The 18,519-nt window shown below is 37.4% G+C and overlaps 1 protein-coding gene across 7 annotated transcripts in view; it reads left to right on the forward strand.

The window, feature by feature from the left end:
* The window catches only part of RAPGEF6 (Rap guanine nucleotide exchange factor 6), a 190,318-nt gene that overhangs the window by 144,430 nt on the left and 27,369 nt on the right, over positions 1 to 18,519 (forward strand). For 4 of the 7 annotated variants that reach the window (XM_070415050.1, XM_070415051.1, XM_070415054.1 and 1 more), the window contains 5 exons: positions 396 to 636; positions 1,186 to 1,569; positions 8,722 to 8,933; positions 15,427 to 15,550; positions 18,429 to 18,452. In XM_070415050.1, coding sequence (XP_070271151.1) covers positions 396 to 636; positions 1,186 to 1,569; positions 8,722 to 8,933; positions 15,427 to 15,550; positions 18,429 to 18,452 — 985 coding nt within the window. The remainder of the gene's footprint in view (positions 1 to 395; positions 637 to 1,185; positions 1,570 to 8,721; positions 8,934 to 15,426; positions 15,551 to 18,428; positions 18,453 to 18,519) is intronic. The other 3 variants (XM_070415052.1, XM_070415053.1, XM_070415056.1) reach the window with 1 other exon arrangement.

Genomic DNA, 18,519 nt, shown 5'->3' on the forward strand with positions numbered 1-18,519 from the left:
AACTCTCTGTTCCTTCCCAGATGTGGTTATAGTATGTTCACAACAAGAGAGGAGAAAATGAAATGTGTGCATGTCATTAGGGGTTTGGATAATTAAAATATATAAAAATGACATCAAAATGTTTAAAAATAAATAAAAAGAATTATGGCTTCCAAATTGTATGAATAGTATGTCCCTTATTTTTATCTTTATGTTTTTCTGTGAACATGTATTAGTATTTTGTCACCTGAAAAGATAGATACGTTTATTAATCAAATGCAGCAGTGATTTCTGTTCATCTGAAATAGAAATGTATATTTCACTGTTGAGAAGGATCATTGTGTTCCAGATTGCTTTTTGAACAGGTAAAAGTAATATTCCTGAAAATAACAGGGCACATTTTTTTATTTATATAGATATTCCTGATCAAGTTATAAGAGTTTTTAAAGCAGATCAACAAAGTTGCTACATTATCATCAGTAAAGACTCTACAGCTAAAGAAGTTGTTTGTCATGCTGTTCATGAATTTGGTTTGACTGGTGCATCCGACACATATTCTCTCTGTGAAGTTTCTGTTACTCCTGAGGGTGTCATAAAACAGAGAAGACTTCCGGACCAATTTTCCAAATTAGCTGATAGAATTCAGCTCAATGGAAGGTGAATGTGCTTATTATTAGTGAATGTACTTATTTTCTAGATGTGTTTTTGAAGATTCCATGTTAAAACAGATATTTTAAATAGAAATATCATGTCTTAGGGCCACTGAGTTCCCTCTAAGATTGAAGTAGGATTTCTTATATTTGGCCCCAGCTTTTCTTATCTCCATAATTTTAGAAATGTATTCAAAATGGCTATCCAAACATGGGAAAAGAAAAGGGAAGACAGTTGTTAAATATTTTAGCTCTTTTTCTAAAATAAAGTTTTAGAAACACTGAAATAGTTCACTCTCCGTTTTATACAGAGAAGGAAACTAAATAATACATAACTTTACATGTATCTGATTTATTAATTTATAAATTTGTTTTCAATGTGACCATATGTACTTTGGGCAAAAGAAACCATAATTTTCACAATTTATTTTCTAAGTAGTTATCTTTTTATGAATATGTGGGAATTTAGAAAAAAAATTTTAATGTTTTGACAATAAAGAGGGAAAGTACTCTTTAAGTATAAAATAAATTATAAAAATCAATTTTTTTCTTTTAGGTATTATTTAAAAAATAACATGGAAACAGAGACCTTATGTTCAGATGAAGATGCTCAAGAACTAGTTAAGGAAAGCCAACTATCCATGCTGCAGCTCAGTACCGTTGAGCTGGCCACTCAGCTGTCAATGAGGGACTTTGATTTGTTTCGTAATATTGAGCCTACTGAATACATTGATGACCTTTTTAAGTTAGATTCCAAAACAGGAAATACTCACTTGAAAGAGTTTGAGGACATTGTAAACCAAGAGACATTTTGGGTTGCCTCAGAGGTTTTAACTGAATCGAATCAGCTTAAACGAATGAAGATTATTAAGCATTTTATTAAAATTGCACTTCATTGTCGAGAATGTAAGAACTTCAATTCCATGTTTGCAATAATAAGGTAAGTTTGTACAAATATGTATACAATTTTGTCATAATATTAGGCGTGAAGCTGATTTTCTGCTTAGGTATTAATGGCTAGGAAAGAAAAAGTTTAATAAATAGGTTTTTACTGAAAGTATTGTAAAGGCTAATATATATCTTCCACTCTTGTGATACTGGCTTTTTGTCTTTGTTTCTCCCATCTTTCTGTTACTTAAACATTTTTTGGGTGGGGGTGGGTTGTGTGGATGATTGCTTCCCATTTTTCCTCCTTTTTCTCCCTTTGCTTATGTGCTGCCCAACGTTTGGTCTTTTTATCATCAGACTTCTATACTGTGCATCTTGCAGTACCTGCCTCACTGTGATCACAGCATTGTATTGATGCTCTAACCCAGTGTTTTTCAACCTTTTTCATCTCATGGTACACATAAACTAATTGCTAAAATTCTGTGGCACACCAGAAATAATTTTTTTTTTCCGATCTGGCAAAAAAAATAGGTATAATTTTGATGCATTCGCATGGATGGCTATTGTAATGTTGGCTGTTGTCATTTTTTAATTTGATAATATGAGGGAAAAGAAGTTTGTGCCTCTGACTAAACAGTCAGGTATTGCATGTTTTAAAAATTGTGGAACATCAATTGAAAATCGCTGGTCTAGCTAAACATTTGTCAATTTTGTCATTTCAAAAAAACAGTTATTAGTTTCATTGATCTTTTTTATTATTTTTCTGGCCTCTATTTTATTTTTTTCTGTTCTATGTTTATTTCCTTTTTTATCCTAACTTTGAGATAAGTTTCTTCTTTTTACAGTTCTTTGATGCATAAAGTTATTAGTAGGTAGTTTATTTGAGATATTTGTGTGTTTTTTTGTAATATGGATATTTATCACTATAAACTTCCGTTTTGGAACTGTTTTCGCAGCATCCCATAGCTTTTGTTATGTTGTATATCTATTTTCCTTTGTTTAGAGATTTTTTTTAATTTTCCTTTTGTTTTCTTCTTCGGCACATTGGTGGTTCAGGGGTGTGTGGTTTAATTTCCACTTATTTGTAGATTTTCCAGTTCTCCTCTTGTTAATGCCTAGTTTCACACCATTGTGGTTTGGAAAGATACTAAGTATGATTTCAATCTTAACTTTATTAAGCTTTGTTTTGTGGCTTATCTTCAGATCTATCCTAGAGAATGTTCTGTGCATGCTTAAGAAGAATATGTGTTCTACTGATGTTGGATGGAGTGTAATGGATATAGGGTCAATGTTGCCTTACTAGTTTTCTGTCTATATGACCTATTCATTGCTGAAAGTGGGATATTAAAGTCCCCCACTATTATTGTATTGTTGTTTATTTCTTTCTTCAGATCTGTTAGTATTTGCTGAATATTTTTTGGCACTCCAGTGTTGAGTGCTCATATATTTACAATTATTGAGACTTCGTGCAGAGTTCACCCTTTTATCATTATGTAATGTAAATGACCTTTTGTCTCTTGTTAGCGTTTTTGGCTTAAAGTCTATTTTGTCTGACATAAATATAGCTAGCCCAGCTCTCTTTTGGTTTCTACTTATGTGGAATATATTTTTCCATCACCTTCACTTTGAATTTCTGTGTGTCCTTTAAGTTGAAGTGACTTTTTTGTAAGCAACATATAGTTGGATCTTGTTTTTTTTATCCATCCAACCATTCTGTGCCTTTTGATTGGAAAATTCAGTCCATTTACATTTAGTGTAATTGACATGTAAGGACTTACTACTTCCATTTTATATCTCATTTATTTATTTTCTGGCTGTTTTGTAATTCTTTTGTTCCTTCTCAACTCTTTTGCTGTGTTTTGTTGTAAATTGATGATTTTTTGTTGTGGTGTTCTTGGGACACATCATAGAAGGCAGGGTTCTTTTTTTTTTTTTAATATGTTTTTATTGATTTTAGAGAAAGAGGAAGGGGGGAGATAGAACCATCGACGTGAGAGAGAAACATCTACCAGTTGCCTCCCGAATACACCCTGACTGGGGATCCTGGGGATCATACTGGTGACCTTTTGGTGCACAGGGTGATGCTCAATCAGCTGTGCTACACTGGCCAGGGGCCCGAAGGCAGGGTTTTTTGGTAAAGACAATAATGCTGGTAAAACTAGAAAGCAGCAGGAAAAGAAGACAACCAAATATGAGATGGATTGACTCCATAAAAGAAGCCATAGGCATGAGAATACATACAGGAGTTGAACAGGGCTGTTGAGGACAGGATATTGTGGATATCACTCATTTATAGATTTCCACAGGAGTCAGAGTGGACTTAATGACACATAACATATACATGCTCTGATTCCCTTTTCTTTATCGTTTGTGAGTCTACTATAGGTTTTTGCTTTGTGGTTGCCATGAAACTTGCATAAAACAATTTATAACAGTCTATTTAATGCTAATTACTTCAATCACATATAAAACTCTACCCTTTAACTTCCATTTTATGTTTTTAATGTCACATTTACCTTTTATATAGTAGCTATAGTTATTGATATCTTGTCCTTTAACCTTTATACTCTAGTTGAGTGGTTAACACACCTCAAATTACAGTACTGAGATTTTGCAGAATTTTATTACCTTTGTCAAAGTGTTGTATATTTTCATGTGGTTTCACGTTACTACTAGTTTTCATTTCAATTTGAAGATCCCTTTTCAGCTTTTCTTGTAAGGCAGTTCTAGTGCTGATGAATTCTCAGCTTTTGTTTTTCTGGGAAGTGCTTTATTTCTCTAGTATAGTTTTGCCAGATTATTCTTGGTTGGTAGTTTTGGGGTTTTTTTTCAGCACTTCAAATGTATCATCCCATTCTCTCCTGGCCTATATGATTTCTGCTAAGAATTCTGCTAATAGTCTAATGGGGGTTCCTTTATAGGTTACCATTCTTTTTTCTCTTACTGCCTTTAGCATTCTCTCTCTTTCTTTGATTTTTGGCATTTTATTATAATGTGTTTTGAAGAAAGTTGTTTTGGATTGAAATAATGGAGTGATCTCGCTTCCTGAACTTGGATATTCAGATCTCTTCTCTGGTTTGGAAAGTTTTCTACCGTATTTCTTTAAATAGACTTTTTGCCTCCTTCTCCCTCCTAGAACTCCAATGGTTTAGATATTGATTTTTTTTTTTTTATGGTTTTCTTTAGATCATGTAGGCTTTCTTTCTTTTTTTTTTTTTCCTTTAACTGGGTTATTTCAAAGTTCCTAAACTCTGTCTCACTGATTCTTCCTTCTATTTGGTCTACGCTGGTGCCAGTTCTCTGTATTACACTTTTCATTTCATTGAATTTTTCAGCTTTAGATATTCATTTGGTTCCTTTTTTGCTTTCTATTTTTTGAGTATGTATTATTTTCCTAATTTTATTGAATTATCCTGTGTGTATTTTTGTAGCTCATTTGAGTTTCCTTAAAACAACTATTTTGAATTCTTTACCAGGTAAATCATAGATCTCCATGTTCTGGGCTTAGTTATTGGAAGATTATTGTGAACTTTTGGTGATGTAATATTTTCTTGATTATTGGAGTTTTGCATTTTTGTTTTGTTTGTTTGTTTTTGCATTTGAGATAGCAGTTACCTCCTTTAGTTTTTACTGTCTTCAAGGTGGAAAAAAAAAGGAAAAAAACCCTTTCATCAACCTTGCTATAGATTTTATTGTTTTGTTGTTGTTAATCCTCGCCCAAGGATATTTTTCCATTGATTTTTAGGGAGAGTGGAAGAGAGAGACAAAGAGAGAGAAATATTGATGTGAGAGACATCGATTGGTTGCCTCCTGCACGAGCCCCAACCAGGGTCCTGGCTGGGGAGGAGCTTGCAACCAAGGTACATGCTCTTGACTGGAATCAAACCAGAACCCTTTGGTCCTCATGCCAACACTCTCTACACTGAGCCAAACTGGCTAGGGCAACCTTCCTATAGCTTTGAGGCTTCCCAGGTGTTGTGTGAACACACCTGCTCTATGCTTCCTGCTTTTTCTTGTGGCAGAATTATGAAGCTTGTGTCTTCTCTCAATCCTATAACACATCATGTCCATTGCTGGTAGCGTCTCTTTTGTTTTCTTGATGGTGGCCGTTTGTGGTTTCTCCTTTGCCTGCAGACACTGCGTATGCTCCCTCTACCAGAGAGCTTGGTCTCAGGACCTTACACAGGGAGTCAGCAGCAGAGCAGGGGGAGGTATGGGTTTGGTATAGGATGCACTGCAGGTGCCCATGGGAGGGATCTGTAGGTGAGGTGTTCCCTTTGTCTCCTGGGTGGGCTTCCTGTTGTAGTTCAGAAGCAGTCAGCAGGAACTGCATCCCTGTAACACCTTTCAGGAATCTCATATTCCACACACCTGATCTGCACCTTCCCCTCAGTAATGGAGCTTTCACTTTAATGCTCTGGACTCTGTGAGAGAGAAATGAGTGTCCTTGGCAGTGTCCCACACAGCTAAGGAAACCAGGCATTCACTCATTGGCTTTCTCTTCATCCCATGGGAGAAACCATGAGCCATCTAGTTTAGCCCTAAGTAGTGCAGGGTGGAATGATGCCAGTGAAGTCAAATTGTTCTTTTTACCTCCTTTAGTGCATCCAAACTCTTTTTGTTTTGTTTTGTTTTACTCCAACCAAATGTTGGAATTCTCCTCTGGAAACCTGGATTTTCACAAGGCTCTCTTGGCTGTAGGTGACTCCCCAAGTCAGTGTTTTGCAGGTGTTCTCAGACCACAGCTGAGAGAGGCTAGAACACTCCCAGTCTCCTGTAGAACACTCCCAAACCTGTACCAAAGCTTAGCTACCTATTATCCGATACACCTGTGATTGAGGCTCCTCCCAGATCCCTTGGAGTATGGTGCAGGGTCCCACAACTCCATCAGAGGCACTTTTGTTCATGGATATATGCCTCATTTTTGTTGTTGGGGTGGGAGAATAAAATGAGGGACATCTTATGCTGCCATGATGCTGACATCACTCTGTCCAATTATCTCTTGGTTGAAGTTTGTGGGAATTATATTTTCTGAGCATATTCAAGCGCCTTTCTGTTGCCTTTGAACTTCAGTTTTTAGTTTGTCTAGCTTTAAAATTCTTTTCTCAAATGTTATTTCTTGGAAACTTCATAGACATTAGCTCCACAACTAGCATTTGATATAGCTGTTTAAGTTTCTGAAATTACTTCCCAGATTTTTTGTGTATCTCTAAAGTCATTTACCTTTTCATCTTTTTAGTTCTATACTAGGTTCTCTGGAACTGTGCTGTCTATTCAATCTGTAGATTCAATTCTTTTGTTTCTGGAATGTTTTTTCAAATTTTACCTTTAAATGTTGTTGTTTTTTTCAGTTCCATTATTTTTGTTTTCTTCTTCAAGGATACCACTCACAGAGATTTTAGAGCTCCTTTGTCTTCCCTATCTGTTGTCTTCCTTTCCAACTGTACATTTCAATTGATTGCTTTTACTAATTGTTTTTTTCCATGTCACTTGCATGTTTTTTAGCAGTGTCATTTTTTGTTTATGTAGGTTCCAATGTGGCCTTCATTTCTGTTTGTTTTATTTTTTCTTCCCTTTTTTTTCTGAACTTTACTTTTTTTTATCAACTTCTCTTACCATGTTTTTTTTCTAAACTCTGATATCACTGCATTAAGCTCTTTACTTACTTTGTTAAATCATGGCTAGGTTGTTAATTACTCCCAGTTTCTATTTAATTGATGGCAACATTGTTTTGCTTTGTTTTTTAAAATATTTGTTTTTCCTTGTGGCAGCTTGTTATAGATCCTGTGTTCATTCCTTCTTTTTAAATGACATGAGTTTTCTTATACCAACTATTTGCAGGAGGTTCCTGTGGGAGAGGAGCCAGGGTAGTATTAGAGGCTAGCAGGAATTGAACTTGTATGTGAATAGTTTTACTTTTTACTTCTTTTCAGCAAATGAAGATTGGCATCTTTGGGCTGTTTATAACTAAGAGTTTCTCCCTTCTATCCTGTCTCACTGTTAAATTGCTTCTGGCCATGATGTTCTATTACTGTGTGTACTGTTATCATCTTATTTTCCCTGACACTCCCTCATGATAAAGAACAGAGTCTAGCCCCTGCCTAATTCTGTCAGCCTATGGTCTCTGTTGTGTTGTATCAAATAAGTGATTGCTGTTTTTGCCTTCAGGGTGATTACATGCTTTGGAAACTGTGCTTTACCGGCTTTCACTGAGATCTTCAGCTGTGACATCATTTTTTCAGTATTTCACATACTTCTGATTTGACCTTGACTATTCTTTGTCATCCTTTCTAATGAGTTTAGGAGTTACAGATATCTATTTGTTTCGTTGGAAATGAAATTTGCATTGTTATTCATTTTTTGTAGTTGTTTGGAATGATTTCTGAGAAGCAAAGGGAACAAAGATATCGTCACACCTCAAAATAACACAAGAGAATATTTTAAATAAAAGGGTGTGATTGAAAGTCAGGTGGCTTAGAATAAAAGTGGGATTACTGGTGAGAAAATTGAGACACTATTTATGTGCTATTCATGTGACAGCCTACCTATGGGATATTAGTATAGAAGTAAAGGGATAGGGAAGAGTTGAAGCCTAATTGGCATTAATTATTTTTCAAGTTAGGGCTATCTGAGTGTGTTTAAAATCCTGTAGAACCGAGACATTGAATATATGGAAGCCCGGGGGGAAGGGATTAGAACCTAGGGATATGGAAGTAATGTAATCAGGGACATTAGTGTACAAAATCTCAGAGAAGGAAGATTGCCTCAGCCCAGAATTACCTCACTTATATACCAGTTGTGCTCAGCATTACTTAAACCACACACAAGTAGATAGTATCTCCATAAAGTTATTTCTAAGTAAAACAAACAAAAATATTATGATACTTGGTTTATTTTAAAGTTAAATGTGTGTTTTATGGAATTATTATTTGCCTATTAGCATGTAAACTATAAAGTAAAGGCTATAGGTATACAACTATAGGTAAGTAATGTAGTTTCTCTGAAAGAGGATTTTCCTGTTTTATGATCAAGGAATCCTTTTTATTTATTTATTTTATGGTTCTCTCCGTTTATTTCAACACATTGAAATATGGCCCTGCTTATTTTAGATTTATTAGAGAAACTTGGTTTATGCACTTTATCTGCCTGAGTTCTTTGTCTTACCCAGATCTCTTTTTAATGTTTTTATTCTCATCCTTGGCAGTGGCTTGAACCTGGCATCTGTAGCACGACTCAAAGGTACTTGGGAAAAGTTACCAAGCAAGTATGAGAAACACCTGCAAGATCTGCAAGACCTTTTTGATCCATCTAGAAACATGGCCAAGTATAGAAATATTCTTAGTAGTCAAAGCATGCAGCCTCCAATTATTCCACTCTTCCCCGTTGTCAAGAAAGATATGACATTTCTACATGAAGGTATTTAAAAGTTATTTGAAAATTAGCATGTTTAACTTCAGCTAATTTTAGAGAATTGTGATTTATTATATCAAATACTCAGGGCCCAGTGCACAAATTCGTGCACCTTGAAAGGAACTGTGGGCCGTGAGGCTGTGGTAGGCACAGGGGCGGATCTTGGCCCACCCTCCACGTCCCCACCTGGCCCCTCCCACCACGGCCCCAGGTCCCCGGTCTGCCAGCAGCTCTGCTCTGGCCACCGCCATCCTACGTGGTGATGGCATGGAGTGATTGGGGCTGGCACCAGCAGCGGTGCAAGCAGTAAGCTGCTGCCCCAATTGCCCCTCAGGAGCAGGGGGAGGTGGAGAAGCCCTCAGGGGCAATCAGGGCCAGCAGCCATCACTTGCACCTTCTGGTGGCGCCGAGTGATCGGGACTGGCGCCAGCACCGGCTGCAGGTGCAAGTGGGGCAGGCGCTGGCAGTGGGTGTGAGCGGCGGCTCTGGCACCAGCAGCGGGTGTGAGCGAGGCTGGCACCGGCAGCAGGTACAAGCGCTGAGAAGGACTGTGGCATGTGGGAGCATAGAATTTTCAGTAACCACAGGGGCTCGTCCCGATGACAGCGATCGGCGCCCCACCTGGGTCTGGCACCCCTGCTCACCTGCTCCACCATCCCGCCACAGCCAGCTTCCAGCATGTTCCGCGCACGCCCCCTGGTGGTGGTCAGTGCATGTCATAGAGACTGGTTCAGTTGTTCCCAGTTTGGTCTATTTTCATATTAGCCTTTTATTATATAGGATATCTTTTCAGCATAATATATATCACTAAAGTTTACCCAGTTAAATGCAGCAAATTTTAGGAATCCAAAACCCACATCATTGAAAAGAACAAATTTAGATATCTACCCTCTTCATTTAAACATAAACTTCACTTACACCAAGATCAGACATTTGAACATATTTGTTTTGTTTAGTAAAATATTTTAAACTTTTTTTTAATGACTCACCACAAACAGAAAAGTGTCCAAAACAAGTGAATACATTTACAGAAACACCATGTAACCAACATCCAGGCCAAAAATAAAAACATTGCCAGCCTCCCAGGAGCCCAATACATGCACCTTCCCAATTACCATCCTCATCCCCTTCCCCAAAGATCACTACTCTTCTGACTTTGAATATTGTGGTGTAGTTTTACTTGTTCTTGAACTCTCTATAAAATAGAACCATAGGGTATGTTTGTCTTGTTATGTTTTGGTTTGATTTGTTTTTTGGCTCATTTTGGTCAACATTACAGATTTGGGAGATCTTTACATGTTTTTTAGTGTGTTTATACTTCATTTTCAAAACTATTTAATATTCCCTTACATGAATGCAATACAGTGGATTTATCCATTTTGTTGATGAGCACTTGATGGTCTCCACTGTTCACCTGTTATGATTAATTTTGCTATTTTTGCACATATCCTTGAATATATCTCTCAGAGAACATGCATTTTTGTTTGATATAAGTTGTGCGGGATTTATGAGTCCTGATATTTGTAAAACCAACTATAGAAAACATTTTGACATTATCTAGTCAAGTGGAACACTGCCAATGTTGTTAGAGTTCTCATTGTTCCTCATCCTTACCACACATGTTAAATTTATTTTTGTTTTTTACCTATTCCAACAGTAGTGTGGTTTAATTTGCATTTTCCTTATTATAATGAGGAAGAGCACCCTTTTATATATTTATTTGTCCTCTTGTCAATTGTCAATTTGGGTTTCTTGCCAATTTTTTATTAGGTAGTCAGCTGTTAAATAAAATGTTTAAGAATTTTTTTTATAAACCCTGGGTATGAAACAAATTGTCTTAAGGTTTCTTTTGATGAACAGCAAGTTCCTAGTTTTAAAAGCCTGATTTGTTTATCTTTTACCATATGTTTCATCCAAAGTCTTCCTGAATTGTTGTGGGGTTTTTTTTGTGGGTTATTTTATTTGTTTTATTTTGTTTTGTTTGGGTTTGGGGGTTTTATTGCATGGTATTTGTCCTACTCCATAAACTAGCTAACTATACACTATTTCAGCAATATTCAACCAGTGTGCTGCAAAATTTTTAAAACATGCAATACCTGACCTCTTTTCCCTTATATTGTCATATTTAAAAAATGATAAAAGCCAATAATAGCTTTCTTGTGTGAATATATCAAAATTATACCTTTTTTCAGGTCAGCAAAAATATATATTTTGGTATGTCTACAGAATTTTAGTAATTAGTGTATGTGAGTGATGAGATGGAAAAGTTTGAAAATCAGTGCCCTATTTTACTGTTTTGCTGGTGTTACACTACACATAGCATTTCTACTTACTGATATTAGTTAATTTAATATTCATTAGTACTTTTCTGTGTGTCAGGCAATACAAAGAACTTAGACCATTTAAATTTTATTTACTCACCTCGAAATTATATGCATTTGTTGCCATGCCCTTAAGTCCTACATGATACTATCATTGTTTAGTAAAGTCAGTATTTATTTAGCTTTACCCATACAATGATGATGTGTTACTATTTTTCATTCTTTTCTGCATTTCAAAGCTTCCATATAGATGGGGGATTTTTTTTTTCCCTATAGAAAGCTGTTTATTATTCCCTTAAGTGCAAGTCTGATGGTGCTGAAATATCTTAGTTTTTGTTTATCTGAAAATATATTTACTTCATATTCATACTTAAAGCATAATTTTGGTGAGATAACATTCCGTCTTCTGGCTCCCATTGTTAATGTTAAGAAGTTAATTGTCAGTCTTACTTGCTGTTTCTTTGACTGTATTCTGCTCTTTTGCCCATAGCTGCTTTATAGTGTTCTTCTCTTTATTTGTGTTTTTCTCTACTTTTGCTATAATGTGATCAGGTGTGGGATTTTGGTTTTGTTTTAATTCTGACTTGTTTATAAAAGATCCTGAAACCTGCATTTTGATATTTTTCATCAGTTTTGAAAAATCCTCTCATTCTGTCTTCAAGTTTTTTATTGTCCTCCTGAGTTTTCTTTTAGGGATTTTTATTTCACTTCTGTTAGACCTGGTTACTGCCCCTATTATCTCATACTAGAGGCCCGGTGCACACAAATTTGTGCACTCGGGGTGGAAAGGGGGTCCCTCAGCCCATCCTGTGCCCTCTAGCAGTCTGGGACTCCTCAGGAGATAACGACCTGCTGGCTTAGGCCTGCTCCCCAGTGGCAGAGGGCAGGCCCAATCCCTAGGTGCAGCCCCTGGTCGGGCTCAGAGCAGGGCCGATTGGGGAGTTGGGGCGCCGCCCCCTGTCATGCACAGAGCAGGGCGGATCGGGAGGTTGCGATGCCACCCCTAGTCACGCTCAAGGTACAGCCGATTGGGGGGTTGGGACACCGCCCCCTGTCACACTCAAGGCAGGGTCAATAGGGAAGTTGTGGCGCCACCCCCTGTCACGCTCAGAGCAGGGCCAATCGGGGTTGGGGCATTGCCCCCTCTCATGCACAGAGCAAGGCCCATCAGGGGGGTTGGGGCTCCGTACCCTGTCACACACAGAGCAGGGCCCATCAAGGGGTTGGGGAGCTCCCCCCTATCAGGCACAGAGCAGGGCTGATCAGGGGGTTGGGGCACCGCACCCTGTCACACACAGAGTTGCAGGGCGATCAGGGGGTTTGGGCGCTGCCCCCTGTTATGCTGATCCCGGTGCCGGGAGGCCTCGCTGTTCCACTGATCCCGGTGCCAGGAGGCATATTATCCTTTTACTATATAGGATAGAGGCCTGGTGCATGGGTGGGGGCCGGCTGGTTTGCCCTGAAGGGTGTCCTGGATCAGGGTGGGGGTCCCCATTGGGGTGCCTGGCCAGTCTGGGTGAGGGGCTGAGGGCCGTTTTCAGGCTGGCGGGTGACTGAAGCTCCCAACCGCTCCTTTTTTTCTTTTTTTTTTTTTTTTATTCTGGGCCAGCTTTGGCTCTGGGGCCTTGGCTGCTGAAAGCAGGTTTCTGGCCTTTGTTTACCTTCTGTATTTGAAACAATGTTGCGGTCCTGCTGGCTGAAGCCTGGCTGACTAAAGAAGGTTTCTGGGGTTTGGTTTAGCTTCTATATTTGTTACAATGTTTCTTAGAGTGGCTGCTCAGAGGCCGGCAAGGCAGGTGGGGAAGCTTGGCTTCCTCCGTCACTAAAGCAAGCAAGCCTCCCTGTTCGCTTCAAGCTGCCTGGCTGCCGGCCGCCATCTTGGTTGGCAGTTAATTTGCATATTGCCCTGATTAGCCAATGGGAAGGGTAGCGGAGGTACAGCTAATTACCATGTTTCTCTTTTATTAGATAGGATACTGTTTTATGTATTTCTCATCTTTCTGTCTCACTATGCTTTATTCTGGATATTTTCTTCCAACCTGTTGTTCAGTTAATTAATATTCTTTTTAGCTATGTCTAATTTACTGTTAAATTTATCAGTGAGTTCCTAATTACTCTGTGTGTGTTTTTCCAGTTTTACAGTTTACAAATTGTTTATTTTTTCATCTTCTTGATCTCTGCCAGAGTTCTCAGTGTTGTTGTTTTTATATCTTTACACATATTCAATATAGTTATTTTAAGTCTATCACTATTAACTCCATAATCTGGATACTTTGTGGGTCCCTTTCTGTTGTCCTTTTTATTTTAATTTATATTATCTTTTGTCCTGATGGCCCTGGTTATTTTTGACCAAATAAATGCTGTGTATTAAAAAATTACAGAAATAATCTGGTTTCAGATGATGTTTCATTCCTCCAGAGAGAATTGATACCTTGCTTCTGCCAGGCAGCTAGGGGGTCTAGCAATCCAAAATTACTTCATTTTCACATTTTGAGATAGTTTAACATTGAACTTTTACTCCAGTCTACATTCAGTTCATTCTTAGTCCCCAGGATATAGCGCTTCAGGATCTCAACCCAAAGCATTGGAGGCTTACCTGGACTTATTTCCTCCAACCTCAAAAGACAGGGTGGCACTGCTCAGTTTTGCAGCTCAGCATCCCCCTTTACTGAAATCAGCAGATGGGAAATGCTAAACCTGCCCCAGACCTTCATTCGTTCAGATCTTCACTGCCTGAATATCTTTTGATGCCTTAAGACATTTATTTTCAGCTTTTGTCCAAATTTTCTAATATTTCTCAGCAAACGTGTTGTTCAGACTACCTAATTTTACTGCCCCCCCTTTCATTATCACTCCTTTTTCATAAGATCTTTTGATGCTTTGACATGCTCCCTCAAAATATATTTAGGTGACTTGAAAGCACTTTTGGAGATTATTTTGTTTCCAACTCATGTTGAAACCCTGAACAATGCATATGTCCAATGTATAGGTGCTGTTTACTATGAGACAGGGGGCCACTTCCAGACCTGTATGGTTCTCAAACTTGTCTTCATGGACTTGGAATTCCACAGTGGCACCTCAAGGGCTGCCATGGGAGATAAGTGGGGTTATGCTAACTGTTAAAGACAGGTGTCAGCCCTAGCTGGTTTGGTTCAGTGGATAGAACGTTGGCCTGCGGACTAAGGGGTCCCAGGTCCAATTCCGGTCAAGGGCACATGCCCGGGTTGCAGGCTTGATCCCCAGTGGGGGGTGATCTCTCTCTTCCTCTTCCAACAACAACACTGCTGTAGACAGATTGCTCTTTAAACATACTTTTTGCCTTGTGGTTTGAACTGGGCGAGCCAACAAAGGAGCTTTTAATCTGGTCTTCTACCTACTCTTTTCAAAGAAAAGTAAACCATTTTGAAAGTTACGTGAATTATTCTCGAAGAACTACTTAACAGTACAGGAACAAAAATTATGAAGCTTATAAATGAGCAAATTTGTATTAAATTATTAAAGTCATGATTGTAAATTCGAGTTCTGGGAGAGGCAAAATGAATGGCAGACTAAAAAATGTTTATCCTTGTGAGCCAGCCACCTCGTAATTTTAACTAATTATTGCCATTTGGGAAAACAGACCTACTATTATTTAATCTCTCATCTAATCCTTCTCCTTTTTATCTTCAAGAGAAGGCAGAAATTCTTGTTTTCATGGGATATCTTCTACTTCTTAAATGTTAACAACTCATTTAACAGTTTTCCAAGTATTGTAAACCAGAGAAAACTCACTGGGTTAATTAAGCCCAAAGCTCATTCTTTATGACCTCTAGTTAAAAAGTTCACTGCCCAAAAGAGAAAATGCTGGTACCTGCCTGAGGAGTGGGCTGAGCAACTGGAGAGTTCGATTTGAGGAGCTGCTCATTTTACTAGTGTGCCTCTAACATAATGGAATTGGTTTTAGAAGCTATGCTGTTGTCACTTCATAATTGTTACTCCTCCTAGAAATACAATTCCTCCCTATAGTTCATTCCCTGGGAGCAGGGTTGAACCATCTATGGTTTATCAATTTTAAAAAATAAGAGTGACAGTTTTAGAGAGAAAGTTATTTATATCCCCAAGAATAATAAATTGACTTCTGCTAGCTTTATATAGATACTTTAATTTTGAAAATTATAACTTTTACTTTTATTCCATAGGAAATGACTCCAAAGTAGATGGTTTAGTAAATTTTGAGAAGCTAAGAATGATTGCCAAGGAAATCCGTCAAGTTGTTAGGATGACTTCTGCTAACATGGACCCAGCTATGATGTTCCGACAGAGGTATGGTAGTGAAATGTGTAAAGTGTTATAGAGTGGCATCAAAAGTGATATATTCAAAACAATAATATGTCATTTTTTGACCATTTACCATTGTTATATGCTGTACAAAGTGCTTTATACAATCTCAAGGTAATCATTTATCACAGTAACCTTTAAAGGTAGGTAATATTGACCTTCCTTTTACATATGAAGAAACTGAAGTTAAGAGAGTTAGGTAATAATAATAATGCCCAGGATTACATAATTTTCTGAGATTTGAACCCTAGTTCTGCATTACATTTTTAAGCACATGGATAGTTCTGTATTGTTATTGTTACCTAAAATATTAGCTAACTTAATTATAAGTTGCTGATTTTTACTGAAGTTACCACAAAGGACAAATGCTTTCATCTGATTTCTAACCTAATTTGTAAAATATTAATGTGCATATGTCTTTTATTTTTACTGAATATTTTTTAGTTCTAGTTCCAGCTAAGTCATACTTTATTCTTCTAAAATACATTCTTTTTCTCAAGTCATGGTATTCCTTTTTATTTATGTGTAAGTTCTGTAAACAGAATTTAGAAAGTGCAGACTTAAACATGTTCCTTCTTTAATAAAAATGGAAAATATTATTTTAGTAGTAGTAGTCGTCCATATTAAACTTATCTTCTAAAAATGCCTTGTAAAACTGATTTTTAATGTAACAACAAAGACTTCCTCAAATTCTATGGAACTTAAACATAAAGTATGTTGTTATTCTGTTCCCAGTAATTTTTATAATTTTCAGAATAAGTGGTAGAGCTTTAATTTTTGGCCTAATTTTCCTCTGGGCCTATGTGTATGGGTAGCTTCAGTACATAAAGAGCTTTAGAAAGGAAATATTTACAGAGGCAGACACAATTCCTTTGACTTAATAAATACAGTTAAGTAAGAAAACAAAAATATTTGGTTCTTTAAAAATCAGAAATGGAATTTTTATAACCAAACAGAATTAGTGTGTGTCAGGATTGGTTTTTTGGTTTTGTTTTATTTTATTTAAATTACTGTTCAGAGGCCTTTGTTTTTGTAAGTAGTTGCTCTGGTGGTTGGTTGATCTAGTTAAGAGATTCTCAAGCTATGGAGGATGGGTGTCAGATCTCCCCTGCAAATCACTAACTGTAATGAGAGATGTGATTGCTTAATAACGTGTAAGCGGAAAACAGTAAGGAACAGGGACCAAAGCAAATCTAGAGGAGGGTTTGTTTATTTCATTGTTTGTTTTTTAAGTTTTATTGTTGTAGCATGTCCCTGTACATGCAGTCCCTGCATGTTGTCTTACATGGGCCTTCATTTACTCTCATACATGTTAGCACTCTGGCTCCTGAAGACATAATGAATCTGCAACTCTGCCAGACCAGTTAATAATATACTAAGTACAACTATGCTTCAGAAATGAACAAAGAATGCAAAACCTGAAGAAGAAATTAATAAACTCAGCTATTTTCTTGGGAATAGCCTGGACTAAATGGAATATAATATAGAAGAAAGTGAAACATTTATAATTAGATTGCACTGAACTTTTCTGAGTCAGTTTTGCCATCCAGTACTAAAATGTACTATTTTTCTTAAACAAATAATTGTCCATTTTGGTGGTGCATATTACGTAGTGTGGACAAAGTAACCCCTTTATTTTAACAGTAATCAATTTACTGTCTGAAAAACAATCTTGGACTGCCCACACTAGAACTCATTTGGTGCACTAAGGCCAGTGGGGAATTGGGAGGGGTACAAAAATATCTACACTAATAAAAGAGAAAGATGCAAATTGATCGTACCTTTGTGACGCCCATCAGCCAATCAGGAGTGAGAATGCAAATTAACCCAACAAAGATGGCGGGTTAATTTACATATGCAGGTGCCAAGTGGCTGGGGGCAGGGCGGGACACAGTCATTCTGCCCCACCCCAGCTGCTCCAGGCCTCTGGGCAGCGTGGGAAGGCAGAAAGGCGGCTCCAGGCTGGAGCTAAGGTGGAAGGGCGGAAAGCCAGTGGAAGCAAGGCCCATTCTTGCACAAATCTTTGTGCATCAGGCTGAATAAATAAGAATAAAAATTTTAGCCCTAACCAGTTTGGCTCAGTGGATAGAGCGTCAGCCTGTGGACTCAAAGGTCCCAGATTCGATTCTGGTCAAGGGCATGTACCTTGGTTTCGGGCACATCCCCAGTAGGAAGTGTGCAGGGGCAGCTGATCAATGTTTCTCTCTCATCGATGTTTCTAAGTCTCTGTCCCTCTCCCTTCCTCTCTGTAAAAAATCAATAAAATATATTAAAAAAGAATAAAAATTTTAAAACTGCCTTTATTTAATCCAATTGTACTATAAGGATATACAATATAATAAAAATTTTGATATATTTTTACTTTTTAGGTTGAATTTCCTGGTTCAAATTTCTTATAAAATTTGAATGTTGTTGAACTTGTCAGAGAAATTTCTGCTCTTAAAAGTGAAATTATAAATCTTTGTTTCTTAACATTTCAAGTGGCTCAAAAATGCTCTCTAAAAAATATTTAAAAGTTCTATTCCACAATTTAAGGTTTCCCTAAATACCTAGGTTTACAATTTTAGTAAGTAAATGTTTTCCCTTAAGCTTCTTATTAACATAGGCCTCTAAATGAATTAGGTTTAAAATAGAATATGGTCTAAAAGCATATTTTTAAAATATTGTAGGGGTTTTTGACTTTTAGTACCCATCATTATTCCTCTGCATTCCATTAAAGACATGTTACTGCTAAGCTGCCATTTTTCCTAGTAAATGTTTCTGTTCTGTTCTGTCTTCAGAGTTTTTCTGGTCTCACCTGTTGTCTTTTTTCTGTACTTTCCTTTCACACACATGCTTCAATGTTTGTGGCTCTTGCTTACAGGAAGAAGAGGTGGCGGAGTCTGGGGTAAGTGTAGAGATGAATGCAACTGGAATGAAGGTTGTGCAACTCTTAACATATACTCATCCTTCTC

The sequence above is a fragment of the Myotis yumanensis genome, unplaced genomic scaffold (assembly GCF_028538775.1).
Source record: "Myotis yumanensis isolate MYYU_CA2020_CCGP unplaced genomic scaffold, mMyoYum1.0.hap1 SCAF_5, whole genome shotgun sequence".
Taxonomy (NCBI): Eukaryota; Metazoa; Chordata; class Mammalia; order Chiroptera; family Vespertilionidae; genus Myotis; species Myotis yumanensis.